This window comes from Carcharhinus amblyrhynchos, chromosome 6, assembly GCF_965287045.1.
Source record: "Carcharhinus amblyrhynchos chromosome 6, sCarAmb.v2.hapA, whole genome shotgun sequence".
In the NCBI taxonomy this organism is placed as follows: domain Eukaryota; kingdom Metazoa; phylum Chordata; class Chondrichthyes; order Carcharhiniformes; family Carcharhinidae; genus Carcharhinus; species Carcharhinus amblyrhynchos.
In genome coordinates this window covers 73,524,001-73,536,096 of record NC_137329.1, presented here as the reverse complement: position 1 = coordinate 73,536,096, position 12,096 = coordinate 73,524,001, and the positions used below count along the sequence as shown (strand labels likewise).

General features: G+C 42.5%; 1 protein-coding gene across 1 annotated transcript in view; it reads right to left on the bottom strand.

The window, feature by feature from the left end:
• Nucleotides 1-6,842: 6,842 nt before the first annotated feature.
• The window catches only part of LOC145344004 (V-type proton ATPase 116 kDa subunit a 4-like), a 90,927-nt gene continuing 85,673 nt past the window's right edge, over nt 6,843-12,096 (bottom strand). Inside the window, exons 18-21 of the mRNA XM_080190651.1 lie at nt 11,307-11,414; nt 10,185-10,302; nt 8,928-9,099; nt 6,843-8,198 (exon numbers count right to left, since the gene is read on the bottom strand). Of these exons, the coding sequence (XP_080046777.1) occupies nt 8,105-8,198; nt 8,928-9,099; nt 10,185-10,302; nt 11,307-11,414 (492 nt within the window). The 3' untranslated portion in view covers nt 6,843-8,104. The remainder of the gene's footprint in view (nt 8,199-8,927; nt 9,100-10,184; nt 10,303-11,306; nt 11,415-12,096) is intronic.

Sequence of the window (12,096 nt, the reverse complement as noted above, 5' to 3'; positions counted from 1 at the left end):
AATCATCGTCAAATTCATTTCGTCTTCCCTCATCAGGTGCACACAACTGGTAAACAGGTTAAACCAGTCAAACAGATGCAACGTCCACCTCCCAACTTCTTAAAGGGGCCATACTACCAACTTAGCTCCACTGAAATAATAACTAGCAGAGCAGTGAAGACTCACTTTTATTGAGATTCAAATTTAATTCACTGCACTTCCAATTTAATGCCTGGGGGTTGGGTGTGGTGGGATGCAGACTTGCTAAATAATCACAGCCACCTAAATGAGTTCATAGTCCCTAGAATTATGGCCCAACATTTAAAAGGCATGTTTATTAGTATTAGTAAAGCTTTACAACGCCATAATACAGTCTGTGCCTGAATTGGAGCCTCACAACACACCACCCACAATTCAAATGGCCTGTGGATATCATGTGACTGATTACACTGATTAATTTATACCCACTAATTCAATCCACTAGATGGAAGTATAGAATCTTACAATACACACACAGGCCATTCGGCCCATTGTTCCATGTCAGTTACTAAAAATGCTACTTATGTAGCTGTTTACAAGTGACATTCTGTGAAATTGTGACAAAGGCACACTCCATCTCGTCCTTCTCGACATGTCTGCAGTTTTTGACATGGTGACTACAGCACCCTCCCTTGTCACCTTCCCACTGTCATACAGCTCAGTAGGAATGCACTCTCCTGGTTCCATTCTTACTTATCAAAGCCGGAGAATCAGCATCAGTGGCTTCTCTTCCTGTTGCCACAGCCGTCACTTCTAGTGTCCCCCAAGGGTCGAACCCTTCTTCCCTTCCTACCTCTCATTTACATGCTGCCCTTCACGACATCATCATTTACCCTTATGACCACAGTTCTCATCTCACCAACCCTCTCTTAACTCCTCCACTTGTCTCCAAACTATCAGGCTGCTGATCTGCCATCCAGTGCTGGACAAGCAGAGATTTCCTCCAATTAAGCGTTGGGAAGACTGATTTCAGAGTCTTCTGTCCTTCCACAATTTCCCCTCCCTTAACACCAATTCCAATACGCTCCCCAGCAAATGTCTAAGGCTGAACCAGACTCTACACAACAATATTTGACCTTGAGACAAGGGCAGTATGGTGGCACAATGGTTAGCACTGCTGTCTCACAGTTCCAGGGACCTGGGTTCAGATCTTGACTTGAGTCACTGTCTCTGTAGCATTTGCACATCCTCTCTGCATCTGCATGGGGTTCTGCTGGGTGCTCCAGTTTCCTCCTACAGTCCAAAGATGTGTGGGATAGGTTGATTGGTCATGCTAAATTGTTCCTTAGTGCCCTGGGATGTGTAGGTTAGAGGAATCAGCAGGGTAAATGTGGGTGCATAGGGATAAGGCCTGGGTGGGATTGTTGTCCCTTTATATTCAATGGGTCAAATGGCCTCTTCTACACTTACTAGGGTTTCTATGGTTTCCAATCACGTACCAACACCACAAGTAAGACTACCTATTTCTACTTCTATAACGTTTTGTCTTTCTCCTCTGCCTCAGCTCCTTAGCTGTTGAAACCCATTCCCATGCCATTGTTACCCCTTTCCTTGTATATTCTACTCTCTGTAAACTTTAGGTTAGCTAAAACTCTATTGCCCGTGTCACAAACAGTGCCTGGACTCAGAACTCTGGGTCCCACGGGTCCATGTGCCATGTTTGTGCTCCCATGGGTGCCCTCCAGATCTTAACCCACCAGAATTTCCAGGGTCAATCTTGTTTAGATGCCCAAGCCTGCGAGTGAGATTGAAACCCCAACCTTCCAGATCAGAGGTGAGGAAACCATCCCTGAGAAATTTCAACTAACTCTCCTCTTGTCATCCTGGTGGTCACATGACAATGGAGTTGTTGACTAATTGTAGCAATTAATCTACACCATAAGAACATAAGAACGTAAGAAGTAGGAGCAGGAGTAGGCCATCTAGCCCTTCGAGCCTGCCCCACCATTCAATAAGATCATGGCTGATCTGAAGTGGCTCAGTTCCACTTTCCCACTTTCTCCCCATAACCCTTAATTCCCTTGCCTACCAAAAACCTATCTGCCCGTGACTTAAATATACTTAGCGAGGTAGCCTCCACCACTTCAACGGGCAGAGAATTCCAGAGATTCACCACCCTTTGAGTGGAGAAGTTCCTCTTCAACTCCGTTCTAAACTGCGCTCCCCCCCACCCCCCTTATCTTGAGGCTGTGCCCTCTAGTCCTGCTGTCCTTTCTGAGCAGGAAGAATCTCTCTACCTCTACCCTATCCATCCCCTTCATTATCTTATACGTCTCTATAAGATCCCCCCTCATCCTTCTAAACTCCAACGAGTACAGACCCAGTCTATTTAGTCTCTCTTCATAGTTCAACACCCTTATCTCCGGTATCAGCCTAGTGAACCTCCTCTGCACTCCCTCCAAGGCCAATATATCCTTGCGCAAGTGCGGCGACCAAAACTGCACACAGTACTCCAGCTGCAGACTCACCAGTGCCCTGTACAGTTGCAGCAAGACCTCCCTACTTTTATATTCTATCTCCTTCGCTATAAAGGCTAGCATCCCATTCACTTTCTTGATCACCTGCTGCACCTGCAGACTGGGTTTTTGCGACTCATGCACAAGGACCCCCAGGTCCCTCTGCACTGTAGCATGCTGCAGCTTTTCTCCCTTTATATAGTAATCCCTCCTACTATTATTCCTGCCAAAGTGGATAACCTCACACTTGCTAACATTGTACTCCATCTGCCAGGTCCTCGCCCAATCGCTCAGCCTATCCAGATCCCTCTGCAGACTTTCCACACCCTCCACACAATTTGCTTTTCCAATCATCTTTGTGTCATTAGCAAATTTCGACACCCTACACTCAGCCCCCTCCTCCAGAGCACTATATAAATGGTAAATAACTGAGGCCCCAGCACCGATCCCTGTGGCACTCCACTAGTTACCAATCAGAATAGCACCCATTGATGCCAACTCTCTGCCTCCTATTAGACAGCCAATCCTCTATCCACGCTAACACCTTACCCCCAACTCCATGCCCCCTAACCTTCTGAAGCAACTTTTTGTGCGGCACCTTATCAAACGCCTTCTGAAAATAGAGAAACACCACATCCACCGGTTCCCCTGTCTACCGCACTAGTCGCATCCTCATAGAATTCCAATAAATTTGTCAAACGCGACTTCCCCTTAACAAATCCGTGCTGCGTCTGCTCTATCAAACAATTCTTCTCTAGGTGCCTCGCTATTTCTTTGATGACGGATTCCAGCATTTTTCCAACAACAGACGTTAAACTAACCGGCCTATAATTCCTTGCCTTTTTTGAACAGCGGCATAACATTAGCCGTTTTCCAATCTTCCGGCACTTCCCCGGAATCCAGCAAAGTTTGGTAAATAATCACTAAGGCGTCTACTATCACCTCTGCCATTTCCTTCAGAACCCTGGGATGCATTCCATCCGGTCCTGGGGACTTGTCCACCATCAGTCCCGCTAGTCGATCAAGCACTACCTCTCTAGTGACAGTAATCGCATTCAGGCCCTCAACTCCTACCATCCTTCTATCTTTAATATCTGGCAAACTATTCGCATCCTCCTCTGTGAAGACCAAGGCAAAACATTTATTTAAGGCCTCAGCCATTTCCTCATCTGCACCAATTAGTTTACAACAGTCTGACAGGAGTTGAGGTAAAGCTCAAAAGGAACTTCAGGGATTTTGTGGCAAATAACTCACCTTATGATGCCTCCAAAGTATGTCCATGATCCAAAAGACACATGTCAGGAATGTGATGGAATACCCTCCATTTGTCTGGACAAGTGCAGCTCCAATTCATGCTCAACACCATCCAGGATAAAACATTGATGGATTGCTACTCCTTCTACAAATATTCATTTCCTCGTCCAACGACACACAGTTTTGGTATTGCATACCATCTGCAAGGGTGTACTTCAGCAACTCACCATGGTTCCTTAGGCAGTACCGTCCAAAGCCAGAATCACTACCATTTAGAAGGACAAGTGCAGCAGATTCCAAAGTCAAAGCTTTGACAAAGGCTCATCTGGACTCAAAACGTCAGCTCTTTTCTCTCCTTACAGATGCTGCCAAACCTGCTGAGATTTTCCAGCATTTTCTCTTTTGGGGTCAATATTAAAGCCATTGCTGTTCTTAATATATAGTAATGACCAGGTGTACCAGGCATGATTTCAAAGTTTAGGTATAACACAAAACTGGAAAATGTAGCAGACAAATTATGAGATTAGCAACAGACTTCTGGATAACATAGACTTGTTAAATGGACTTAATATGGCAGGTCAAATATAACAGAGGTGCAAAGAGATATATTAAATTCAAAGAATGAAGGAAAGCTATAGGAGCTAAATATGATCTTAAAATGGGTGCACAAACCTAGCGGTGTATATAAGTCTTTAAAGACAAATTGAGAATACTGTTAACAGCACAGTTACAGGGAGGCGATGGCCTAGTGGTATTATTGCTAGACTGTTAATTTAGAAACTCAGCTAATATTCTGGGGACGTGGGTTCGAATCATGCCGTAGCAGATGGTGGAATTTGAATTCAAATTCAATAAAAAAGAGTCTGGAATTAAGAATTTACTGATGGCCACAACATCATCGTTGATTGTCAGAAAAACCCATCTGGTTCACTAATGTCCTTCAGGGAAGGAAATCTGCTGTCCTTACCCGGTCTGGCCAACATGCGACTCGAGAGCCACAGCAATGTGGTTGACTCTTAAATGCGCTCTGAACAAGGGCAGCAAGGGATGGGCAATGAATGCTGGCCAACCAGCATCACCCATGTCCCACAAATGAATAATAAAAAAAGCATATTTGACTTTATTAATAGAGGAATAGATATAAAAACTAAGATAATACTGCTTAATCTTTATGAAACACTGGTTAGGCTTCAGGGTTTTTCTTTGTTCAATTCTACATATTTTACTTTGAGGATTTTTTTAAAAATTAATTTTATGGGATATGGGTGTCACTGGCTGGGCCAGCACATATTGTCCACCCCTAACTTCCCTCCATTTCAGAGGGCATTTGAGTCAACCACAATGCTGTGGGTCTAGAGTCACATTTGGCCCAGACCAGGTAAGATTTCCTTCCCTGAAGGGCATTAGTGAACCAGTTGGGTTTTTAACGACAATTTGTTATACAGATACTGGAGAAGCTGAGGATTCATCTCTTTGGAGAAGGACAGGAAAAGATTTAGTGGAAGTGTTTAAATTCATGTTCAGTTTTTGAGTAAATAAGGGGTAACTATTGCCAGTGCAGGGAGTTAGTAACCAGAGGGCATGGATTTAAGTAAGCCAGGGTGACATTGGATTTAAAAAAAAAATCACAACCAGTTACTATGATTGTCTGAAAGGGCGATGGATGAAAATTCAATTGCACCATTCAAAAGTGAATTGGATAAATTTGGGAAGGAAAAAAATACATAAGACTATGGGAAAGAGCAGTGGAGAGGTATCAATCAAATAGCTCCAAAGGACCGACATAGGTAAAATGGGCCAAATAACATCATTGTGAGGTTTAGTCTATAATTCAATATTGAGTGTCCCTATTGAAGCGCATTGTGAGCAAATATTAAGTTGTGCTCCAGGTGTTCGCCTATAAAAATGCCATCATGTAGGTTAGCAAGTATAACATTGTACACATGCTCAGTGAATTTGCAGTCTGATTCAGCCTGAGACAGCAACTAGGAACATAGATGGGATGGAGTTTGTGGCAATGGCCAAAGCCAATAACTTTCATCTTTGACTGGTTAACTGATGGAAACTATAGCTGGGCATCAGATATTATAGAATCCCTGCAGTACAGGAGGCGGCCATTTGGCCCATTGAATTTGTACCGACCACAATCCCATTAGGCCCCCCACATTCCTGTAACCCTCATTCACCCTGCTAATCCCCTTGACATTAGGGTCAATGTAGCGTAGCCAATCAACATAGCCCGTACATATTTGGACTGTGGGAGAAACTGGAGCACCCGGAGGAAATCCACATAACCACAGGAGAAAGTGGAAATTCCATACAGGCAATGAACCAAGGCCGGAACTGAACCTGGGTCCCTGGTGCTGTGAGGCAGCAGTGCTAACCACTGTGCCACTGCATCACCTGGCAGACTGGTAACAAACCAACATTGGAGAGGTCACAAGGTGATGGTGATGTAGTACTGGGTGTTATCACTATCCATATGGAAACAGTTTTCAGATGAAGACATTGAAAAGCAGAATATAGATAGTAAAAATCATTGGAAGAGTCCAAGTGATATGGGGATGGCAACAAAAAGTATTGTTGGGGATTCTGTTGCTGCAATTGATTAGATAAAGTGAAATTAAACAACGTTAGTCCTACATAGCCAGATGTTGGAGATGATGGGGCTGACCACAAAAAGGCTCTAGTTAGACAAAGTAAGAAGAGGAGGCATAATGCACTGAGGTGAATGATGGAGAGTCTGATTTCCAGTAGTTCTTTTCCAGTGTTGTAGGAGGGATAGAAATCTGACTAAGTTCAGGCACCAATTCTGGTCACTTGGCTTTGGCTCAAAGAGTTAAGATGATGCTGATAAAGTTAGTTTAATAATTGCAAGTCAATCCTTGGGCAATGTTATAAGTATGGGGGCTACATCTCCTGCTGGTACCCAAGAATGAAGATGCTAGCAAAGAGAAATATCCTCAACATAACTGAATCTACAATCAGAAATGCTCATCTTTAGCATGCTTTCACCAGTGGAATGCCACCCTTCTCATTCCACACTGGAGGATCATCCAAACGAACACCATCATTACCTCATCTCCTTTGGAAAGATACAGATCAGTCAGTCTGTGATATTCAAAATTTGTTTTAATCATAAAGCTCTTGCTTCCAGTAGCATTTGTTCATGTAAATATTGTTGATGTGCGCACCAAATCAATGGCAGACAGCTGTGTTACATATAACTTCGTTGTCCAATTAGACAGCTGCTCAATAGAACGTTTTTATTCACATGTTTCCAGGCAGCGATGGAAACACTAACACTATGCAGATAGTGACATTATAAAATTTGCCCTTCTTGAGGTACATCTTCCTTGTTTTTATAAGAAAGCTGTCTTTACTGGGATGAACCTAAAATGCATTTTAACTGATTCACGTTCACATGGCTTTTAGGCTAATATTGGAAAAGAACATTTCTGAGTAGTTATTGCTCAACACCAAAGCACGCACATTTACAACAAAAGATAATCAGTTCAGCATTTAATGAAACTTGGGAGGTTAATATTATGGTAGTTCACCCTTTGAATGCAGAGGCCATTTAGAATGTCCCTAATTCTAAGATGTCAGCAACATCGGAAGCCCCCAATCTTTTAACTCCAGTGGTCATAGAGATGTAGAATTCCAACAGTACAGGAGTGACATTCAGCCCATCAAGTCTGCACCAACTCTCCAACAGACCATCTTATCCAGGCCCACACCCCATGCCACCCCCACCCTATCCCCATAATCTCCCTAAACAACACATTTTTGCACACTATGGGGCAATTTAGCATGGTCTATCTACCTAATCTGCACACCTTTGGACTGTGGGAGGAAACCTGAGCAGCAGGCAGAAATCCAGACATGGGAAGAACTCCACACAGATAGTCAACCCAAGGCCAGAATTGAACTCGAGTCCCTGGCGCTCTGAGGCAGCCAGGCTAATGACTGTGACACCACACCAATGTCATTCATAATTCACAAAATCATACTACCAGTGTGAAGCAAATAAAATCATTTTAAATTACATTTCACACCCCACCCCTTCCCCATTGAAAATCCTAACTTGCATGATTATTAATATAGGGATGCTCAACATGTTACACCATTCCTCTTTACATTATTACAAGCCATTTGCCGACTAATTGAAATTGGCTAACACCTCTGCGAGAGCACAAAAGAATTCCAGCTGAACCTTACACACCAAAACTTCAGCAAGCTAAATTTTAATGTTAGCTCGAATCAGGAATTTATTGCAAAAATTTTTCAAGATCCACAGTGATTATTTTGTAATGATGCAACCTTCAAATCAGTGGTTGCAATGTTAATTAAACTCATTATGTTGAAATGCAGTTCTATTCATCTGGATTTCCATCTAGAATGGATTTGAATGAGAAGGGGTTAAACTTGTAGCCAGCTCCACCATAGAATTTATTCTGGAACTCCACCCTAGGAGAAAAGAGTAAAACAAAAAGACAATATTAAATTATGCTCAAGGTGATAGATTTTGGTAGGAAGAACGAGATGAGACGACATAAAATAAAGGACACTAAATTTTAAAGGAGACGCAGGAGCAACGACCTGGGGATATAGCTGCAGAAGTGACATCACTGAAGGTGGCATGGTAGGTTGAGAAAGTGGTTCAAAAGGTATAGAGATAGAGTACAAAAGCAAGCTTGGTGAACCTTATAAAACCGTGGTTTGGACTCAAGTATTACTATTCCGAGTACTAGACTTTTGGAAGGATTTAAAGGCTTAGGATGCAGAGAAGATTTACAGGAATGATTCCAGGGATTTGGGTAGTTCACATGGATAGTGAAGCTTAGAGAAGAAAAGATTTGAGTTCCAGTACAGGCAGATTAGATAGAGAGAAAATGTTTCCTTTGGCAGAAGGGTAAAAACCAGAGGACAAAGGCAAGTGATAAAAAATTATCACTAGTGACAATTTTTTTTTAAATGTAGTGTGAATGGGTTTGTATCTGGAATGCACTGCCTGAGGGTGAGGTGGAGGCAGATTCAATCATGGCTTTCAAAAGGAGATTTGTGAAGCACCAGAGGAACAAATTGTGGGACTAGTTGAGTTGCTTTTGTAGAGGGCCAGTACAGACATGATGGGCTGAATGATTACAGCACAGAATCCATTCTATGATTCATGCTGATCTACTTTGAAATACATACCAGTGAAGACGCAGAGCATGTAGGAAAGCAGATAATCCTTCCATCACCAAGAGAATGGCAACTGTTAAGACGGCAAAAATTGCAAATATAATGAAGACTCCAACAAGGCCACCCCAAGAAGCACTACTCAGGCCAATGTGCATGACCATGGTCCACAGGACTTCAGATAGTTCTAGAGATAAATGGGACACATAATATTGAGATTACATCATATTTTAGTACATTTCTGAATAGAACCTCAAAATTCTGGATTCTAAGATTTGATTATTTTGTTTTAAGTTTTTTTTTTACTAGCAATTCTTATATTCCTAAGTATAGCTGACTGCAGATATACAGATAACCCTCCATCACTGGCATTCCACTATTGTTATCACAGGTGACAGGAGTCCACAGCCTATTAAAATAGGAGCTCTGCCATTGGCTTAAAGATACTGTACAGCCAAGGAAAAGATCAGCTTCAGCATGTTTGTTCTGAGTCTCCATTTAATCGGTGTGCTATAGATTGAGGGAAGGTAATCACTGAGAAAAATGAAGCCACTCTCTTCACCACAAACTCTATTGGCACCATCGTATGCCTGACAACAAATCAGACCATAAGATGACTTTCCAAATTCACATTCATACAATCACCAAGACATTTATTTCCAACCCCATAACATTGCTCGACTCTCCTCCTGCCTCAGCTGAAATCTTTATCTTGGCATTTCTTTTCCCTGAGGCTTGAATTAAGTGACAAGTAGCATACGTGACAGGCAATGGCTAAATCCAACGAGAGAATCTAACCATCTCCTTTTGACATTCAACAGCATTACCATTACAAGGCTGTTGAAGAATTAAGTTCCAACCTGTCTGTTTTAATAAAGTCAAATTTGGACTTTGTCACATTATTGTATACCAGTATTTTGAAAGTACTCACATACTTTCATTAAATAGGACATGTGAGGATCTGTCATAGTATAAAACATCTGTAAATTGAAACTAAAGTCAAAGTTTTTTTTACTTCTATTTCCTTCCCTCTCAACCCTCGCTGAACAACTGTTAGAATGGATTCTGCAACAGGAAGCTTTTCACTGCAGTTTTTTTAAAACAGTAGATGCATGGTTCCTTATGTGACAGAATGTTTGGCTGAAATCTGAAACAAAGTGAACTTTATATTTAGGGAATGTGTGTGTCTTTCACACCAGGAGTTCTGGAATCCATTTACTTCATCCATAGCCTGCAGCATCTCCATTCATCTTCACCTCAGCTGGAGCTTACCTGCATGAGCCAAGCTCAGAGCCCACAGCCGGAGATAGGATGCAGTGTTCGAGATACAGCCAAGACAGTACTCAATTGTGTGGATTGCTTGATGCACAAAGATGTCACCAAAGTTGAACTGGAATAATACAAGAGAAAGAAATATTGATTGCAGCCATTGACAAAACCATGTTCTAGTTTTGCAAAGTGTGCAACTCCAGGATCCTCCCTGGCATATCTCACCACTATGCCACCCCACCACCAGGGCTCAGCTGGTAAAGGCAGCAAGTGACTCATTGAATCATAGAATCTCTACAGTGCAGAAGGAGGCCATTGGCCATTCTACACTGACCACAATCCCACCCAGACCTATCCCCAAAACCCTACTAATCCCCTGACACTAAAGGGCAATTTAACATGGCCAATTAACCTAACCTGCACATCTTTGGAGTCAGACACGTCTTCAATCACTGGTTCTCACAGAGTGAGCTTATGTCAGAGGGAGGGAAGGAGTGAAGATGTGGACAGTAAGAGTGTTTACATCATTTGCCAAGTCCAATGAGAGAGTGATCACGAGAGCCATCACAGTGCGAGTTTGAGAAATTGTTTCAATGTGGGAAAATCAATACAACTCTAATGTAGTGCACCAAAGTTATGAGGTTTTTTTGACAAAATTACTAGATTAGTATCTGCTTTATATTTTTGGAAGCTTCAGATGCTCAGACCTCAATAAAGATGAGATGAGATGTGTGTCTGTGTCCTTGCTCACAGGTACAGGATAACGATTAAAACAGTTACCCCAACACTGCAGTTAGCAGAATTTCTAAAATTGTTCCAAAGACAGTCGGACACAGTAGTATTCCTGTCCGCATTGCTGAGATCACTTTGAACTATTTGATTTAGTTACAGATGTGCCAATTCTCAAATGCACAGACAGATTGTACATGTTTCAAGAGGACGACTTTGTATATAAGCCATGTAATGTTTGGGATTACAAACTCACTTTTCTGTATTGACATTTTGCTTTCATTGCATATATTTAAAAGTAAGCCTGTACCCCTGACAGTGCCTGAACTTGAACAGTTAGTTGGCTAGTGTAACAAGGTTGGTCTTTAATCCCTAGGCTGAGTATGCTGGACTCACTTCTTCGCTCTGATCATCACCATGGTCACCAGTGCTCCTTTGTTGGGGTTGTAGGATATCTGCCTCAATATCAGGTGAAGTATAGATATTCTCAGGTGCAGACTCCAACTAAGATGAAAGAAAAGATTATCTTAAATTACAGTGAATCAGGATTCAACCTTTCAGTGTTGGTATTATATTTTGTAAAACATGGTGCTAAGGTCTATCATTTTAACAGAGGGATACAGCACTGGTGGGGACAGGTCTGTCACTGTATAACACTGGGCACACAGCACTGGTGGGGACAGGTCTGTCACTGTATAACACTGGGCACACAGCACTGGTGGGGACAGGTCTGTCACTGTATAACACTGGGCACACAGCACTGGTGGGGACAGGTCTGTCACTGTATAACACTGGGCACACAGCACTGGTGGGGACAGGTCTGTCACTGTATAACACTGGGCACACAGCACTGGTGGGGACAGGTCTGTCACTGTATAACACTGGGCACACAGCACTGGTGGGGACAGGTCTGTCACTGTATAACACTGGGCACACAGCACTGGTGGGGACAGGTCTGTCACTGTATAACACTGGGCACACAGCACTGGTGGGGACAGGTCTGTCACTGTATAACACTGGGGTGCAGTACAGGCCAATTCAATGATACAGTAAGAATGTGCAAACAACAGTGATATTTCACTGCATCAACCTACAGGTTTGTTTGTGAATCACCTAGCACCTGAATGATTCAACTACAGCCACAGAGTTTACAATAAAATAAAAGCAAATTACTGCAGATGCTGGA